This window comes from Echinops telfairi, unplaced genomic scaffold (genome assembly GCF_000313985.2).
Source record: "Echinops telfairi isolate 266 unplaced genomic scaffold, ASM31398v2 ScPeMD7_443;HRSCAF=831, whole genome shotgun sequence".
Taxonomy (NCBI): Eukaryota; Metazoa; Chordata; class Mammalia; order Afrosoricida; family Tenrecidae; genus Echinops; species Echinops telfairi.
The window spans coordinates 44,637,430-44,658,307 of record NW_022104341.1 but is presented as its reverse complement, the minus strand read 5'-3'; the positions used below and the strand labels follow the sequence as shown (position 1 = coordinate 44,658,307).

The 20,878-nt window shown below is 36.3% G+C and overlaps 1 protein-coding gene across 8 annotated transcripts in view; it reads left to right on the top strand.

The window, feature by feature from the left end:
• Window positions 1–20,807, top strand: part of NEXN (nexilin F-actin binding protein) — a 49,290-nt gene extending 28,483 nt beyond the window's left edge. For 4 of the 8 annotated variants that reach the window (XM_045292189.1, XM_045292187.1, XM_045292188.1 and 1 more), the window contains 7 exons: window positions 3,292–3,480; window positions 6,623–6,820; window positions 7,453–7,497; window positions 12,457–12,678; window positions 19,158–19,343; window positions 19,537–19,894; window positions 19,984–20,807. In XM_045292189.1, the coding sequence (XP_045148124.1) occupies window positions 3,292–3,480; window positions 6,623–6,820; window positions 7,453–7,497; window positions 12,457–12,678; window positions 19,158–19,343; window positions 19,537–19,894; window positions 19,984–19,997 (1,212 nt within the window). In that variant the 3' untranslated portion in view covers window positions 19,998–20,807. Of the gene's footprint in view, window positions 1–3,291; window positions 3,481–6,622; window positions 6,821–7,452; window positions 7,498–12,456; window positions 12,679–19,157; window positions 19,344–19,536 lie in introns of all 8 variants that reach the window. The other 4 variants (XM_045292190.1, XM_004699310.2, XM_004699311.2 and 1 more) reach the window with 2 other exon arrangements.
• Window positions 20,808–20,878: the final 71 nt, after the last annotated feature.

Sequence of the window (20,878 nt, the reverse complement as noted above, 5' to 3'; positions counted from 1 at the left end):
TAGATCTATTTCCCCATCCTCGTATATAAATATATTTACATATATACATGCCTTTATTTAGACTTCTATAAATGTCCTTTGCCTCCTAGCTCTTTCCCTATTAAGTCAGAACTTTCTTGATCAGCTTGGATTACTGACGTTCTATTTTGTAATCTAGGTGGTGAATATGCATATATCCCTGACAAATTATTTATATTTATATGTTTGTATGTCAACCATTTCAAAATACAAAGGGAAAGAAAGCCGCAAAAAAGTAATTATAGAAGTCATTTAAGAGTTCCCTTGAACATTAACTCTCTTAGAATAAACAAAGTTTTACATTTAAATTGAGGTTCATATATGCTTACCAAGAGTGTCTTTGGTAATAAAATAAAGCCCTCACTCTGTAATTTTCATAGAATTTTTACACTATGTATTGTGGTTCTTTTTCTTTTCTTTTTTAAATAAATCATTTTATTGGCAGTTCTTACAGCTCTTAAAACAATCCATACATCAGTTGTATCAAGCACATTTGTATATATGTTGCCATCATTTTCAAAACATTTTCTGTCTACTTGAGCTAGCTATTGTGGTGCTTTTCCATACATTAATCATATAAAATATTATAATATACAATACCTTCATATAAAATTAACATCTTATAATTTTATTAATAAAATTGTAATTTAATATTAAGTTAACCAAATGTTATTTTTAATCAATTTCATTACATTGAACCACCAGTAAAATAGCAAATTATAAAAAAATTAAGTTTGGGTGATAGAATTCTTAAACATCAGTATTCCAAGCTGATCAAGAAAGTTTGGACTTTTATATTGTTTTGTCTTTTTATAAGTTATAGGTATTCAGTTTGAAAATTATTTTCATGAGATTTTTAACGTGTTCTAAAAATTCTATCTCCCAAATTTTAATTTATAAACTTTTACCAAATCACAATATAAAATTAACAAAGAAATTAAATTACTTACTGCAGTAGACAAATTTATATTGTGAATCGGTGAAAGTTTACATATAATAGGTAAACATACAAAAATTAATTCACATACATTCTGATTCAATTCATCCACTGCAGTCCCCTCAATGTACCATGACTTACCCTATTTCCTCCCTGTATTCAAGTGTCCATTCCTCCCTGCGTCCTAACCTTCTGAACATTGCTCTTGGGTAAACGCTGCCCACTATCCCACCCTTTAAAAATTTTTTTGAACTTGTCACAAAAGACTTAAGAGTCCATTTCAATTTTGTATTTCCTCCTCTACATAGCCTGTCTCGAGAAATGAAACCAACAATATCCTGTTAAACCCTCCATATATGTGATTCTTTTTCTCCTCCCATTCCACCATCTTTTCTCCCTCCCTCCCTCATCAATAAATAACCTATCACTCTCAACTCCCTGTTCCCACCACCATCTCTGGCCTCCTTTTCATTTAATGCTGCCCTTTTGATTTTAAATGGTTGCTTATTCTAACGTGGTAGTTAGTTGTGTTCCAGACCTGAGGGTAAGGTCTATGGTCCTGGTGGTAGGGGTGGGGGGGGGGCAGTGTCCCAATTTTGACCAGTAAGCTTGGTCTCTTTTATGATATTAAGTTCTGTTCCACATTTTTCTTCCATTCTATCCAAGATCTTGTAATGTGATCCTTTTCAGAGCAGTTGGTTAGTGGTAGCTGGGCACCATCTAGTTCTTCTGGTCTTAGTGGTTTGCAGGACTGGTTTTATGTAGTCCCTTGGACTTGTTTCCATGTGTCTTTTAATTCTGTCCTCTGACAGGGAGAGACCAATAGTTGCACCTAGATGGCTGCTTTTAAGATTTCAGTTGCTTTTTACCAATTAGAATGTACAACATTATCTTTACAAACTATGTTAGTACAGTGAACCCTCGTTTATCGCAGTTAATCGGTTCTAGACCCTACCGTGATAAATGAAATTCCGCGAAGTAGGATTCCTTATTTGTAAATCAAATATTTTCATAGTTAGAGCATAGAGGACATGAAAAAACACCCTTTAGTCACCATTACACTCGTATTGCTCAATTTATTAAACGAAAAAGGGAAAATACAGTAAAACATTTTGGACGTTACAATTATCATTTATTATATTATTTATGGCATCTAGTTTACAGTATTACATATTTCACATACAGTATTATTATACATAGTTCTTACAAATACTGTAATCAATGGCGTGCAACCTCCACGATTTTCTTGCCATCTTTGATCATATCCAAAAGTTTTACCTTTTCTTGGATGGTGAGCATCTTCATCTGGCGCTTATTTTTATTGTCAGAAGGCTTATAAGAAGCAGCTCGTTTAGGAGCCATCATAGGGCTTAGATAAAATTTCTTAAAAATCGCAAACAGGGCAAGATATGACAAAATAATAATTTATACATTATCAAGGATTCATGAGGGAGGGGGGAGCAGGGAGGTAGGGGAAAAATGAGGACCTAATGTCGGGGGTTTAAATGGAGAGAAAATGTTTTGAGAAACGATGTACAAATGCGCTTTACATAATTGATGTGTGTATGGATTGGGATAACAGTTGTATGAGCCCCTAATAAAATGTTAAAAAAAAAATCGCAATTACAGTACACTGTACAAAAGCAAAAATGCATCTGATACGTAGCTCCAATACATAGCGATGCAGACAGAAGCGTGTACAGTATGAGCCAATCGGTGGCAGTAATGACAGAGCATGCGCTATTACGCAAAAACCGCGATAGAGTGAAGCCGTGGAAGTCGAAGCGCAAAGTGGCGAGGGTTCACTGTATTCCCCTAAGACAATACTTTTAGTTTGTTTTAATTTTTTAATACTTCATCTTACCTATTTAAAATTTTTGGCTTGCTTGAGAATTTTTATTTAACATGAATAAATCTTTATTTGGAATTTCTTCAAGTTTGAATACTTTATCATGTAATTACTACCACCAAGTTGATTCCAACTCATAACAAGTCTATAGAATTTAGTGGAATCAACTGCCATCAAGCTGATTCCCACTCATAACAACCCTAAGGCTATAAATCTTTACAGAAGGAGACTGCCCCATCTTTCTTTTAAGGAGTAGCTGGTGGGTTAGCATCACTCACCTCCTGTTAGCTGCCCATGCTTAAGCCACTGTGCCACCAGAGCACCTTACTTTATCATATAAGACCATAAAAGGAAGACGATTTTAGTCAGTCATATTAAGGACATAAAACTACTTCTGTATGAGGTAGTTAATTCTGTGCCTTTGTCATAATTCATCCTTTGGTTTGACGATTCCCACTTCATAGTAATTAATAGTTTCTTTGTTTAGGTAAGTGAAGAAGAGGAAGACCAAGACACAGAAAAGTGTTTTAAAGAGTACCGCCCTGGTAAACTTAAACTCAGTTTTGAAGAAATAGAAAGGCAGAGGAGAGAAGATGAAAAAAGGAAAGCAGAAGAAGAAGCCAGAAGAAGAATCGAGGAAGAAAAGAAAGCATTTGCTGAAGCAAGGAGGAGCATGGTAAAACAAAACCCAATTGGATAATATTCCATTAGGATTCAGCGTTTTAGAGTATTAATAATTATCATTAGACTGTGAAGAACACCCTGTTAATTCAGGAATTTTACCAAGAATAGGAGTAGCAACTAGGTTTTAAATTCTGCTATGGCACAATGATATATCATTGTGTTTGCTTCATTGTAATGATGAGAAAGTTCTGATTAAGCTCCCATCCCCGACATAGAGGATGGAATAAAAGAGTAAGTTGTTATTTCTCAACATATTCTTCATCTTGGTCTATACACTTTTGAAAGCGGTATTTCAATCTCTCTAATCTTCGAAGAATTCTGTGCTCTTCTATTTGCAACCCATCAAAACAACAGTTTGGGCATCCTGCAGGGATTCAAATTGTGTTCCTTTTCAATGTTCTTTGAGTTTGGGGAATAAAAAGAAATCTGAAGGGGCAAGATCAGGGATGTAGGGTGCAGAGGGTAAGGTTTCCCAGTGACCCTCTAATAATGACAGTTGCACTGTCGTGATGGGAAAAAATTCCTTGGTGCAACTTTTTTCTCATCGGTGTGGTTTTCAATTTTCTTATAACATATTCACAACAAGCCTGGATGATTATCCTGGAATGTTCAAGAAATCAATTAAGATTTCCCCTTTGGGTTCCCCAAAACCATCACCATATCTCTGTACCTTGAATTTAACTGGTTCAGTAGATCCTCTCAGCAGTTACTGTTTTGAATGGGCTTTTTTTGAAGGCCCCTAATAAGACGAAGACAAGTGAATTACTGAGAAAACTTGTCTTCAGCCATCCACTGATTGTAGAAATGTGTTCAAACATGTTTATTTAGAATAAAGCTGTGCATATATGAATTAGAACTGTTGTAGCAATAAGTTTTTACTTACAATTATAGACCTATCTGGAAGATATGTTAAAAAATAACAACTTCACATTGTTATTTTTTGTTTTTTTAATAAAGCTTTCTTTTTATAGTAAAATTTTGTGACATATCCTAGTAACACAAAATAGAACTACCTGATAAGAGTTTCCAGGGCTGTAACTATTATGGAAGCCAGTGGCCATATTTTTTTCTCAAAGACTTGCTGGTGGATTAAAAATGTTCAGGAGATGAACACTTAACCAATGTGCCACCAGAGTTTTTCATAGATTACATTAAAAAAATTAAAGCAATCCATGAATTGTCAAACCATTCAACTGTAAGAGCGCCCAGTAAAATGATTTTAAAAAAAGAACTGAAAAAAAAAATCCCAGAACATTCAATTATTTCTGAGTAAAATCTATCAAATAAAATATGCATCAAATAAATAATTATCCTTCACCTCTCTCATTCCCCTCTGCCTATTTCAACCACAGGGCCACAATTTAGGCCAGAAGCTTATTATATGATATGCTTTTAGGGATAAAAAAATAGTTAGGTCATTGTTTTCATTTTAAAATATATTCCAACTCAACAACTTAAAAACTAATTTTCCATTTGCAATGAGGAATTGGATATATGCATATGACAATGTAATAATAAAACCACTATTTGAGAGCTTACAAAGTGTCAATCACGCTTCTAAATGTTTCCAACTTTATTTAATCCTAATGTCACATATAAAGAAGTTCAGATTTAAGAAAGGTGAGTGTGTTAGTCTGGGTTGACTAGAGAAACAAATCCAGTGACACTCATACATGTATATAAAAGAGCTTTTTATCAAAGAGTCAGCCCAGCCCAGTCCAGAATTGTCCATAAATCCAATATTGACCCATATGTTTCATACCAGTCTGTAAATTCCTCTTCAGACTCATGCAACACATACAATGACGCAGAATCAGGAAGATCACAGGCCAGTGGGTGGAAAGTCTTGTGGATCCAGTGGTGGTGGAAGCATCTCAGTGCTGGTGTGGGTCTCCACATGGTTCCTCTAGCTCCAGGGCTCTGGCTTTATCAGCGTAGCTCCATGTGGCTTGTCAACAGGAATGTCTCGCAGAGAGACAAACAGAGAGACTGAGAGAGAGAGAGTCTATCTGGCCTCCAGTGAGCTATTTTACTTCCATGGTGCCTCCAATGAGGTCATCAGCTGTGACCTGATTGACAGGCTAGACTCTACCCTTCTGAAGTTGACAGATTATATAACTTCCCAAGAGAGATAACTGGTCTAAAGCCACAGCTAGATGACAGAGCCAGACAGTTTTCATGAAATTACAAAAAGACAGTTTAAGTCATATTATATTAATATCATTAGTAAAATTATTGAAGTTTTGAATCTCAGCTTCACTGCTAACTATTTATATTGACTTTGGACAAGTTACTCTTCAGTGCCAAAATTTCTTCTTCTCCATAATGGGGATACTTGGCAGGGTTATAGAAACGAATAATCAGTACAGTGCTGAGAGAGGAGCCTTGGTGGTATGATGCATTACAGCATGGGCTGCTAACTGCAAGGTTAACAGTTTTAACTCTCAATCCATTCTGTGGGAGAAAGAGGAGGCCTTTTGCTCCCATAAAAATTTATAGCCTTGGAAACTAAAAGGGGGCAGTTCTACTTCTACAGGTTGACTATGAGTCAGGACTGACTCAATGAGTTTGGTTTTACAGTGCTTAGAGTTGTATTTGTTCCAAAGTAAAGTCTCTGTAAGTCTGAATTACTGTTATTTCTTTAAAATTAATCTGACCACAAATACATCAGTCCAATAAAATAATAGCTTTAGGAATTATTTTTGCCTGATTATAAAGGAATCTTGATCTATCACCTAACTCATTCAGATAAACTAGGATTTAACTGAAATGCTCTATTTTGATTACCAATGTGGATATATTTTAATGTATTGAAATTTATTAGAAATAATAGAAATTTTTAATGTTTAATTCAAATTACTTACAGCATTAATAAAATCAAAGTATGCTTTATGTTCAGTGGAGTGGTGAATAAACAGATGGTCACATTTCCACTGTAAACAACAATGAATACTCAGTTTTATATTTTCTGATAATTCTTCCTCTATTGTTTTATATTTTTGAGAATTTAGATCTCTTGAATTCTACTTCATAAAGAAACATGTGTACTACAAATAATTCTATTTTCTACAAGAAATATTTCCTATTAGTATCTATAATTTAGTTAAAAGTCATAAAATAATTATTTTACCTAGGTAATAGATGATGACTCCCCAGAGATGTATAAAACAATCTCTCAAGAATCTCTTACACCTGGAAAACTGGAAATTAATTTTGAAGAATTACTAAAGCAAAAAATGGAAGAAGAAAGACGACGAACAGAGGAGGAACGAAAACATAAGCTAGAAATGGAGAAACAAGAATTTGAACAACTGAGACAAGAAATGGAAGAAGTAAGATTTTTAGGAAACATTAATTTATATTCTACAAGTATTTATCGAACTAATTAGTTTTTATATATTACCTACAGTAACCATGTATTATTTTCCTTGGAACTAGAATTAAAGTGATAACTTAAAAAAAAATTAAGCTACAGGAATACCATGCCTGCTAATAGGAACATCAGTTAGGTAAATCTGAATAATTTTTACAAAATTATTCTAAGGTAAAAGTTTGATAAAGTTGACTTAATCTTAGTATTTTTTTTTAGTTTTGAAATTTAATAAATATACACATAAATATACAGGGCCAACTTCATAGAAATACTTCTTCCCTCTTCCTTATTCAGTATATAACTTTTTCATGCATATGAGGCCATTGAAAATATCATGGCTTGGGTTAGGCACACTTTAGTCCCCAAATCTCTTGCTTTTCAATATTCAAAAGAGGTCTTGTGCATACGTTTCATTTGTCTTTCATGCTACCCTTTTAAATTTTATACTCAGTTCTTTTACTTTACCATTTCTTCCATTTGTTTTACCTACTCCAATCAAAAGCAAGTTTCAGAGTCTTTTCTGTCATACACTGTGGTCTTTCTCTTTTTTTTCAAACCAATGCCCTTACATTATTCATTGTTAAACTCTAGATGCAGAAGCATAACCACCATGGAAGAAAACAGATATTTGCCAATGTAAGTTCAATTGACCAGATGGTGGCAAAATCTTAAATTCAGCATGACAGATAGTGCTAGTGGGCCTGGGTAAATGCAGCTCTGTGTGCCATTACTGGGGGGAGGGGAGTAGGGGGATCTCCTTACAGACTCAACTTGGTTCTCCATTGTTTTCTCTTGGAGTTGTACCTGATCTTATTGCCAGTTTTCATTCTAATTCATAGAAGAATGGGCCGATTTTGCTTTTGTTTCTTAGCTAGGAATCTCTGAAAGTCTTCAACAACTTTGTGAAGATGGAAAACCACCATACTCAAGATGGTGGAAAACTGGAGAGCTCTTCTCTTTATAATGACATTTTACTTTCCCATATATTATCTTCAGTTATTAATGTGCTATTTACCAATCTGTTCTTGAAATGGTTTCTAAATTCAAGTGTAATTTACTGAAGGTCATATTTTGATTCTCATGAAATATACAAAAACCTAGAGTTAGAAAGTTAAAGAGAGTAAAAAATACATTCAGCAAATTTCAAGCAGAAATAGTTGAAGAAAAAAATTCATGTCTTGAAATACATATTGAAGGATTCTATGAGCAAAATAATTAAATGATGCAGGAAGCATCAAAAGAAGATAGGAAGAATACAAAGAATCCCTGTTCCAAACAAGTGAATCTACCAACAACCATTTAAAAGGTACCAGCTGAATCAATGGTATTAAAACAAGTCCATGTTGCACTGAAAGCATTAGTAAAAAAACAAGGCTCCAGGAATTAATGTAGAGAATATTAATTGAAATGTTTCAACAAAACGATGCAGTGCTAGAAGCACTCACTTGTCTATATCAAGAAATTTAGAAAACAGCTACCTGGTTTGAAAACCAAAAAGGAAGAACACACTCAGCATATTTTTAACTGAAATAACTCAAGAAAAATTTCAAGACTAGAGTTGCAATATTGAAAGATACTATGGGCAAAACATCAAATGATACAAAAAACATCAAAAGAAGTTGGAAAGAATACAGAATCATTGTAACAAAAAGAACTAGTCTACAGTCTACCATTTTAGGTAGGCAGCATATGAGTAAGAGTGAATGGTACTGAAGGAAGTTCAAGTTGCAGTGAAAGCATTAGACCAAAACAAACACCAGCAACTGAACATGATATCAATTGATATTGTTTCAATTGAGGAAATTTTGAAGACAGCTACTTGGCCAACTGATTAGGAGATATCCTTATTTGTACCTATTCCAAAGAAAGGTGACCCAACAGAATGTTCAAATTATAGAACAATGTCATTGATATCACTTACAAGTAAAATTTTGCTGCCTATCATCCAACGACAGTTGCATTTGTATCTTGACAGGGAGCTGTCAGAGGTTCAGATCGGATTCAGAAGAGGACATGGAACAAGGGATATCATCACTGCTGAGGCTGGGTAGATCTTAGCTGAAAGCAGAGAATACCAGAAAGATGTTTACTTGCTTTATTGAATTTGCCAAGCCATTTGACTGTGTGGATCATAACTATGGATGGCATTGAGAAGATGGGAATTCCAGAACACTTTATTGTGGTCATGCAGAACTTGTAACATAGATCAAGAGGCAGTTGTGCAAACAGAACAAAGGAATATTTTTAAATCAGGAAAGGTGTGTGACAAGGTTATATCTGCTCACCATATTAGTTTAATATATATGCTGAGCAGATAGAGAAGCTGGATTATATGAAGAATTCAGCATCGGTATCAAGGAGGGCTTATTAACAACGTGCAATGTGCAGATGACACAATCTTGCTTGCTAAAAGTAAGGATGATTTGAGGTACTTGCTGATGAAGATCAGGGATTGCAGCCTTGCAGTATAAATTACAATTCAATGTCAAAACTAAAACCCTACAAGTGGGCCAATAGATAACATCATGAAACATGGACAAAAGCTTGAAATTGTCAAGGATTTTGTCTTGCTTGGATCCATTATCAATGCTCATGGAAGCCACAGTCAAGAAGTTAAAGGATATATTATATTGGGCAAATTTGCTGTACAAGACCGCTTTAAAGTACTAAAACACCAAGATGTCACTTTGAGGACTAAGATATACTTAACCCAAACTAGGGTATTTTCGATCACTTTATATACGTTAAGCTGGACAATGAGTATGGAAGACCAGCAGCCAGCTGATGCATTTGAATTATGGTGTTGGCAAAGAATACTGAAGAGGAACAAACCTGTCTTGAAGGACGGACAGCCAGAATGCTCTACAAGTGATGGCGAGGTTTCATCCTGTGTAGTTTGGGCATGATATCAGGAGAGACCAGCCCCTGGAAAGGGACATCATGCTTGGTAAAGTAGAAAATCAGCAAAAAAGAGGAAGACTCTATCAGATGGATTAATGGCTGCAAACAGTAGGCTCAAACATAAGAATTGTGAAAATAAACATAAGAATTGTGAGAGTGGTACAGAGTCAGGAAGTGTTTTGCTCTGTTCTGCCCAGGATCACTGAGTGAGAATCTACTTGATGTCACCTAAAAACAAGAAACTATAACCTCCACCACCCCCACCCCCACCCCCCAAAAAGAAGACAATGAATTTGGATACTCTGGTTCTATTTGGAAATATGAAGCAAACCATGACCAGTAGGTTAAGCTAAGGCAAATGATATATAGATCAGAGGCAGAACTAGAACTTATATCTGAGTCTTAGTACAGTATCTTTAAATTACATGAGAATTTCTTGGCTTCTCCTAACAAAGATCCCACAATTTTTAGTAAAAGGTAATCCTGCCATGCATATTTTAGTTCTAGCAGATTATTATGTAAAGTTTAATAAGAATTTGATTCCATACCTTAACATAATAGTATTTTTAATGGGATATTATATAAGCACTTAAATTTGTAGCACAAATTATAAAACTAAAAACCCTTGCTTTGTGATTTGGATGAAAGCTTAGAGAGCAAATTGGTTTTCCATTTAACAATTGATACACATTTTGTTTTGTGACATGGATGGCAATCACCACAATGTAACAACACTCTCCTTCCTTTCCCATTTCCATTCATCCTTCTTTCCTTCCATTTCATCCTCTGAGCTTTGTCCTTGAATGTTTGATTATCCTAAGGAGTACTTCCCTACCTGGTTTAATAGCTCAACTTATAGAACTACTTATTGTTTGGCTGAATGTTGAATCACCCCGGGTGAGTTAAATTTCAGACTTGAAGTGACCAAGGGCCATTTTCTAAAAAATCAATTTTATTGGGGCTCTTACAGCTCTTATAATATTCCATACATCAATTACATCAAGCTTATTTGTACAAATGTCATTTTCAAAGCATTTTTCTACTTGAGCCCTTGGTATAAGCTCTTTTTCTCCCTCCCCCGTGAATCCTTGATCAATTATATATTACTATTTCACATCTTAGTGTCCATTGTCTTCCTTTACCCACATTATTCGTCCTCTGTTTGGGGGGTGGAGCTTTATATCCAACTTTGTGATGGGTTCTCCCTTTCTTCTCCTTCCCTGACCAGCCCCCTACACTACCCTCATATTACTACTCCCACTACTGTTCCTGAGGGGCTCATCTGTCCTGAATTCCATGTGTTGAGAGCTCTTATCTGTACCAATGTGTATTCCCAGCAATCTGTAACAAATCAGTAATAGGGGACTTTTTTTTTTTTAACATTTTATTAGGGGCTCATACAACTGTTATCCCAATCCATACACACATCAATTATGTAAAGCGCATTTGTACATCGTTTCTCAAAACATTTTCTCTCCATTTAAACCCCCGACATTAGGTCCTCATTTTTCCCCTCCCTCCCCGCTCCCCCCTCCCGCATGAGCCCTTGATAGTTTATAAATGGGTATTTTGTCATATCTTGCCCTGTCCGACGTCTCCCTTTACCCACTTTTCGGTTGTCTGTCCCCCAGGGAGGAGGTCACACACAGTTCCATGTAATCGGTTCCCTCTTTCCTACCCATTCTCCCTTTACCCTCCCTGTTTTGCCACTCACACCACTGGTCCTATAGGGCTCATCCGTCCTGGATTCCCTGTATTTTCAGTTCCTATCTGTACCAGTGTACCTCCTCTGGTCTAGCCAGACTTGCAAGATCAAATTCGAGTCATGGTAGTGGGAGCGGGGAGGAAACCTTTAGGAACTAGAGGAAGGTTGTATTTCTCATCGTTACATCGAATAGGGGACTTTTAAATGATTTTCTTTCACATTTTTCTCCCAGTCTATCCAGGACCTTCCATTGTCTTCCCTATCAGAGTAGCTGGCAATTAGTCAGGCAACGTCTACATCTTCTGTCTCAGGATAGTGGAATCCTCTGAATGGATTCCATGTGTCTTCAGGTGTCATCACTCTTCTTTTCACCAGATGAGGAGAGACCAATAGTTGCAGCGTAGATGGCCTATATCACAGCTTACCAAAATCAGGTCATCTCTGTGGGCTGTTTTTCTAATTGATGCCTCCTGAAACTATGGTCCTGTGGCCCATGGTACGGCAACTCCTTTATTTTAGGTGTTTGAATATAGCTAAGTAGTTTTCATAATTTTACCCTCTGTATGTTCTACAATATAGTTGGACCTATTTCTGTCCTATGTTAAGTAGGAGTACACATGTAAAAATATACTCTGCCAAACCTATAGATATTTGTGGGTATAGTTTCATTTTCCTTCCCACGCTTGTTCACTGTTTCTGTGTGTATCCACTTGTAGGTTATATTACTAATATTACAGGATTCTTTATGTAGTAGTATTTTCCCTTTGTTACCTTTGAAGTCTTGTGCTCCTCTCAGTGTCTTTTGCTTTGATCATTTTCTGCTGAATTCCTCTCTTACTGTGTAGCACCAATTCTAGTAAGTGAATTTGGCAGTTGTGTTTGAGGTTATTTAAACTTTACTTCTTGGCTTCAAATAAATTATGCATACTCTTTGGATGGTTTACTATATTAACAGGTATCAATATGTAAAAATCCTTATATTTTCAAAGGAAGAGGAAGAAAATGAAACCTTTGAACTTAGCAGGGAATATGAAGAATTAATAAAATTAAAAAGAAGTGGGTCTATTCAAGCAAAAAATCTAAAGAGCAAGTTTGAAAAAATCGGACAGTTATCTGAAAAAGAAATACAGAAGAAGATAGAAGAAGAACGAGCAAGAAGAAGAGCAATTGATCTTGAAATTAAAGAGCGAGAAGCAGAAAACTTTCATGAGGTATATTACTTTACATTTACTATAATTATGGTACAGTGAATGATAATGACTAAGATTGGCCTTAAAGCAAATGCTATTTACTAAATCATTAGTATATGTAACAATCTGGGAACTAAATAGTAAAAATGTATGATCAAAGGGACGCTGAATGATTTCTCCTCTTTAGCATTGCTTTTAAATATCTGTATCAGTGATAAAATCTATAGTGAACATCAAATGATTCACTTTAAGATCGTTCAATTATGACATTTTATTTTTAATCAGTAGAACAAGAGAATGCAAGAGTTGAATAAACTCCAGAGTACTCTTGTTTTAAAAATAAGGCCTTATAAAGCCTTTAATGACCTGCTGAAAGCCACACTAATAATTTAGTGGCAGAACCTAAAGTAGGATAGAGATGACAAGAATTAGAAGTACCTCCATAGGTTAATGGGACCAGGCATCAGGTGTCAAAAGATCCCAAACAAATAACTATATCGATACAAGAGGGGGGGGTTGGAGTGGAGAACCAAAGCCCATTTTGTAGATAACTGGATATCCCCCCACAGAAGTATAAGGGAAGATTCAACCAAGGTGTAGTGTAGTACCCACGAATCACACATCATTCCTCTAGTTCCTCACTACTCCCCATACCCAACCCCGCCACTACCATGACCCAGTTCTAATTTACAAATCTGGCTATACCAGAGATTACACATTGGTACAGATAAGAGCTCTCTACACATGGAATTCAGGAATGATAAAACCCCTCAGGAACAGTAGTGGGAGTAGCAATATCATGTGTAAGGGGGATGGTGAGGGAGAGGGAAGGGTGAGAAAGGGGGAACCCATCACAAGATTGGATATATAGCCCCACCCCAACCCCCCACCCTAAAGGAGATGAATAACAGAAATGTGGGTAAAGGGAGATAATAGACAGTGTAAGATATGAAATAGCAATACATAATTGATCAAGGATACACAAGGGCGAGAGATTGGGGGAGAGAAGGGAAAAAAGAGGAGCTTATACCAAGGGCTCAAGTAGAAATTATTTTGGAAATGATGGTGGCAACATATGTACAGATGTGCTTTAAATACAATTGATATATGGAATGTGATGAGTTGTAAGAGTCCCCAATAAAATGATAAAAAAATAAAGTAAAACCCTTATACATAAAAAGAAGTAGATCCATATGTAAAATGAAGAGGCAATCACAAGATGATTTGCAAATTGACTTCTAGCCTAAGGGTTCAGGCAGTTTCTGAAGGTAGGCTTTAATTTTTTTTCTGCCAGAAGTTACCACTCTGATTTTTTAACATGTATTCTTCTAAAAGTTAATTTTCATTAAATATGCAACTTTCAAAATGGGCATGGGAAGATGGGAGGGCCTTTAGAGGAGGTTGCAAATAAAAGGAGAGAATGAAATAGAATGAACTCTGCAACACTGCAAATTCTTGGGACTACAATCAATTTAATATTGAGGTCAACACGAGGAAACTTTAAAAAGTTCCTGTTAAAGTTCAACTCTTTAAATTCCTTACAAGTCCAGAACAGCATGGATAGCTGAGCTGACCATGGAAGATCATGTTAAGTAACTTTGTTTTGTAGGAATTTGTTTAGGTTTGTGTTGAAGTTTAAATATATATATGGAATGATGCTATCAATGTTTTTTTAAAAAGATCATGCTGAAGTTAAAGATTTTTCTAGAAACATGAATTGAAAATTATTTGAACGCCTATGTTCCAGGAACTTTTCTGGGTCTTACATCAATCAGTGTGAAGCCTCAAGTCCCACCCAGCTCATGTGGCACTTATATACCAGTGTGTGCAACTGGGGTGATGAAAAATAAATATTGAGTGATAGTGGTGATAGGTACCATCCAAGTCAGCTCTCACCTCTAGTGAATGAAGCAACCTTACACACAACAGGAACAAACACTGCCTGCCTGGTCCTGCACCAATTATTGGGTGGCTATAAAGTTAGACAGCAATAAAGCAAGGTGAGAATAAGTAATGTCACGAATTGAATTATGCCTGCCCCTGACCCCCCACCCCCATGTGTCAGTTAAGCTAGTCCATAATTCCTGGTATTGTGATTATTATCCATTTTGTGATAATTCTATAGTGTTGTGACTCCTAACCTCTTTATAATAATGAGTAAATCTGTTTGGGAAGTGGGGAACTGGTGGCACAGTGGTTATGAGTTGGGCTGGGGTCTGAAAACCACCTGCTGTTCCATGGAAGATGGGCTTTCTGTTCCTGCTAACAGTCTCAAAAACTCATGGGGGCAGTTCTGACTTAAGAGTCTCTGAGTCAGCACTGACTAGAAGGCAGTGTTTTGAAGGGGGGTTTTGAAGTACAGCTAGAACAGAATGCTCCGTAGAAGCCCAGGAACACCTGGGGAAGAAAAAGAACATGGAAAACAGTTGCCTACCCCATTTCCCGAAAGTAAGACATCCCCCGAAAATAAGACCTAGTTTTGCCTCTCGCTGAAATATAAGGCATCCCCCAAAAAACAAGGCCCCCCCGAAAGTACCATAACTCTGGACTGTAGCAGCAGGCACAGCCGCGCAGCTCACTGTTGGCCTCAGCAGACAGGAAGTATGAGGTCTCCTTTAATAAAACAATAAATGTGTACCGTATCCTTCATGGAAAAATAAGACATCCCCTGAAAATAAGACCTAGCGCATCTTTGGGAGCAAAAATTAATATGACACTGTCTTATTTTTTTGGGAAACAGGGTAGATCTGACAGGGTGATGCTACAGACTCAGGTTTCAAGGATTTGTAGCCTCACCAACTTGGCTTCAGAGTGCCAGGTTACTGTTATGGTGTGCCAGAGATTAAGATTGCAGCCAGAAGTTAAGGGGACAGGGATGCCATGGTCAAGAGGGGAGAATGAGACCTATTAAGTCTGAGTAAGTTGGGTCACCACTTAGATGGACTAGCTTGGGGCCACTCAAAAGCCAAGGGAGTGGAGTTGCCACAGCAGTGCGTCTGAAAGCCAGTGCTGAACACCCAGCGTCTGGAGGGGAAAGTCACTGCCTAGATCAAGGGTGAGGAACCTATTTTATCAGCTAAAGCCATGTGGGCATATATTAAAACATTCATAGGTCATACTGGTCAAACATCCAGTGTGATGTCTGCAATGCTTTCTTTGGTCAGGTGTGCCATTAATTTTATGGGCTTTATTCCATCTATATACTCTATTGTTCTGGATGTTCCAGATTGCTGGCCTCGATGGTCTCACATTGTTGGTTCTTGGACTCGCTTGATAATGGAAATGTCTTAACTTGCCTGTTGCACCACTGTACTTTAGTATTGGGTAACTTGTCTAGAATTTGTAAGTGTATATATGAAGAGGTATTTTGCCCATGGATGGAATTTGCCTGAAGTCTCATGTTTAATTCAGATGAGTGAAAAATATGTTTTTGGACTTGGGGTAAATTAAAAAATGTGAGAGGACACGAAGGGGTGAAATATCATAGACTGAATTGCCCACCTAAAATGTGTCAAGTGGCTAGGTGATCGTTCCCCTTGTTCTTTTAAGATATACTACCCTTTTTGGCTATTTCATTATATGCACGAGAACAGACTTCAAAATGACCATGGAAGTTTTTCCAAACTTTTAAGTCTCCATTATGTATATATGTTAACGAGTCAGGATCAGTGTGGGGTTTATCTTGTTACACTAGTTATCTTGTGCTGCTATTAACAGAAATACAAGTAGATGGTTTTAGCAAACATTCTCATTCCAAAGTGCAAATTCAAAGTGCTGGTTCTAGGGGGTAAGGCTTTGTGTCCTGGTTCTTGGAGGATGCCTGTTTCCAAGGCACTCTGCTCCTGATGCTTCATTCTTGGTCCTTTAAGTCCTTTGCTTGGTTTACTTGCCTGTAAAACATGGTGCATTTTACTCCCAGGGAAACTCCTCACATTAAAACTCCGATCTACTTTTAATGGTGTTGACCCCTACCTGTAACTCCCTTACATCACACCAGGACTGGTTATCAGATCACATTATAGGTGATTATACCATAACACAACTGCCAAATCACTGAGAATCAGGCCTTAGCTAAGCAGACTATTTTTTTCCTTTTGGGGGGTGGGGGATGACATAATTCAATCTATGATATCTTAAAAGAGAAAATTAAGTGAGCAGGAGGTTCTACTACTACACAGGAATCAGAAGCAGAGCTCATCCGTTGGACCCAGGGTCCTTGCACTGAAAGCCTCTTAGACCTAGGGGAAGATACAAGTAGATCTCCAGGAATAGTTGGCATGACAAGAATCTTACCCTAGAACCAGTATCATGAATTGGGAATTTTAGCATCAAGTGGAAGAAAACAAAGGGTCTGATGAGGTACTTTTACTGAGGTTTCTTAAAGTAACTCATTTGTGTTTTCAACACTAGAAAAGCAAGTCACATACTTTGGTACTATTTTGTACGAGATTGTCAGGGAAGGCCTTGTGACAACTAGAAGAGCTGTAATATACGTATGGGTGTGGAGTCACATAGAGTGGAGTCAATATGAACGAGATTAAGGGCAAGAAAAAGACATTTAAGCCATCTGTGGAGGCTGAATAAAAACTTTAAAGGGGAAGTTCTCAGCCAAGATGTTGGTACCTGAGTAGACAGATTAGATTTCTTTTGTCAAGTGAAATCTGTATTATTTAACATAAAACTTAAAAATCAAGTGAAGAGTCTGACTCCTGGTTGAGCACACATGTGCTCCAGTTTCCAATGGCTCAATTTTTGGAAGATCGGATTACTTATGCTCTTCTGGGGCATCTCCAGGTAGATTCAAATCTCCAACTGTTACACAACCCAGGGGATATTTGGCTAGTATAGATGAAGTCACCTAGGAAATTAATGGATCAAATTCACTGTCCAACTATGCTATCTTTAACAGTTGGCTTTATGTACGTGAAAATTGGAATCAACAGGGGTGACATTTAATGACAAATGCGACCATTCATAAGCCTTCTAACAAGTTGTGAGGAATTCTTTGCCTTAAACTCTTATTTTTCTGTAAGTTTGAGGTAACTAACTTGTGAATTTATGAATGTGCACAAACTTTTATAGTAAAATTGAGAACGCATGTTGGCAAATTGGAAGGAACTATTTAAGACAGTGGTTCCCAACCTTCCTAATGCACGACCCTTTAATAATTTCTCATGTTGTGACCAACCGTAACATTATTTTCATTGCTACTTCTGTAATTTTGCTGTTATGGATCAGGTGAACCCTGAGAAAGGGTCGTTCTACCCCCAAAGGGGTATGACCCCACAGGTTAAGACCCCCGTGAAATTTTTGTTGCCACTTCATAACTGTAATTTTGGTGCTGTTATGTATTGGGTGATCCCTGTGAATGGGTTGTTCTACCCCTAAAGGGGTCATGACCCACAGGTTGAGAACGGATGATTTAAAACTATTACTCAGTGTACCTGTTGATGTTATCTTGATCATTTGGTAATGAAAAGTAAAATTAAATGTACAGTGTGAACAAAGAAGTTTCCCTTGCCGGAACTTAAAGTCCTGGAAAAAGTGAAAACTAAAAAAAAAAAAAAAATTGCTTAATAATTTTCTTGGCCTTTTCAGCACCTCAGCCATATTAGCAACTCACTTCCCAGCAATATGTTATCAACTGGGGGGGAATTGGCACAAACAGAATTTATACATCAGTTTTATCTGGTCATATTTTTTTATTATTTTGATTAAGGTATTTTTTTACAAGCTTTTTGATGTTCCCTCAAATAGATCCCTAAAAGCTGTAGTTTAGAAACTACCAACTATAATTTTAGGAATTTTTAACATGCACCTCAAAATCATAAACCCTACTTTATTAAAACTGTTCCTGAAGTCACTGACCTCCACCAAATTAACCTTCTCTTGACTTAAGATTCAAGCTCATTGACAGCTGAAACCCTGATCTCCACTGGCTCCTGAGTCATTTGCAGTTTCCAATATTCCAACTGTGGCCTCTAAACAATTGTCCCTCAGGTTCACTTTTCACCTTGTAAAACTGTCATTTTGACCATCAAAAATTACATACTGGGTGGAACCAAGTTCAACTAGTTTTATTATATAATAGCAAGGAGTTAAAATTGTGTGAAAAAGTAGCATCCCTCTATACTTATTGTGTAGGGATGTGCAAAGTGGTATGGACATTTTTGGCAGAAGGGGCTATTTTAATAGTATAAGGTATGTCCATTTAATCGTTTTTTCTATTACTCATGCATTAGCAAGCATCAAGAATGGGTTAGGCAGATAACGACAAAGGCTAAGATGCTAGTAAAGGGAATGGTAACCGTAAAGAAACTATCACAAATTACCTGTCAACTAAGCGGTAGTTACTTGGCTTGCGTGTATGTAGCATACTTAGCACAAATACAAAAAACATGTTTTGTGACCTTTAAGGCACTACATTCAGATCTACTAATGCTTCAGATTTTGGTTTTAAGTAAACCATCCATTGTTATTCTTGACCCATTTTCTTGAAGGAAGATGATGTTGATATAAAGCCTGCCAAAAAGAGTGAAGCTCCATTTACTCACAAAGTGAATATGAGAGCTAGATTTGAACAAATGGCTAAGGCAAGAGAAGAACAACAACAAAGAAGAATTGAAGAACAAAAATTACTACGCATGCAATTTGAACAGAAGGAGATTGATGCAGCACTACAAAAGGTACCAGGCTTACATATCCTTTATCTTCCAAAACTTAAGTTTTGAGGTATAAAAACATTTTAACACCTTTCAAGTCACTGAAATGTTTTACAAGCATATTCACTGTTTTGTTTTAAGGTGATTAATACACTTACTTTGAAATAATGTAAGCTTATCATAAATGCCAACCTGAATATATTTTATTTTAATACAGAAAAAAGAAGAGGAGGAAGATGATGAGGGTAGCATCATGAATGGATCCACTATTGAAGATGAAGAACAAACCAGATCAGGAGCTCCATGGTTCAAGAAACCGCTAAAAAACATGTCAGTTGTAGATAGTGAACCAGTTAGATTTACTGTTAAAGTAACGGGAGAACCCAAACCTGAAATTACTTGGTGGTTTGAAGGAGAAATATTACAGGATGGAGAAGACTATCAATATATTGAAAGAGGAGAAACTTACTGCCTTTATTTACCGGAAACTTTCCCTGAAGATGAAGGAGAATATATGTGTAAAGCGGTCAACAACAAAGGCTCTGCAGCTAGTACATGTATTCTTACCATTGAAAGTAAGAATTAATCACCCCTTTAATCTAACTTTAGTATTTAAAAGAAATTTACTAATGAAAAAAATTACCTTTCTTCTTCTCTTTTTTAGCTGATGACTATTAATCTCTTCTCTTCTTTCACCTCGGAACTTCTTCACTCTCCCACTTTTCTTACTACATCCTATCTTTTCTGTGGCTGGGCCAAAAAGGGAAACCAGAAGTGCCACTGCATTGATTTCTCATTCCTTTTTCATATAAGTCTTCAAAACCCAAGCACCTGTAAAGAATACCTACTTCTTTTGCCATACCATGCAACAAACAATAAATCTGCATTAAATAATTGGAACTGTGTTTATTCTACTGGACCCTATAGCCTGCATTTCCTGCCAAAGTCTCCAGCAAGTTTTCGGTTTTAAAAGTATCATACATAATTTTGCATGAAACAATACCATTTATGTAAAAGTAACATGATAGAAGATGGTAATTAATGAATTTAGAAGTCTATTCTGTGGTTTTACCCCTTAGTCTTGTTTTGGTGGTTGGTGTTTTAAAATTTGTAGATGGATGGGGGTAGATAACAAAAATTTAAAGTATGATTTTAAAGAACTAAGTGCCATAGAAAATCTGATAGAAATCACTGCCTCTAAGGTCTGAATGTTGAAAGTATCTAATATGTATTCTTCAAATGTGTAATGCACAAATTTATAAAGCAAATTTATGTTGTGATCTTGCCTAAAAATATTTTAATAAGAAAGTTCTTAAAAGCAATTGATTTAGAATATAATGGCACAACCTTCAAGTTTCAAATTCTGGTCTTTGAAGAGTTTGTAAATAATTAGCTACCATGCTCTATTATCAAGTTTTGTATTTTATTTGTCTGATATACAATTTTACAATGTAAACCCATAATAAAGTTAACTTGATTGAAAAATGATGAGAAATTATTTTGAGAAATTATTAAAATGAAAACTAACATTATCTCAATATATGCCTTGAATGAGTCAA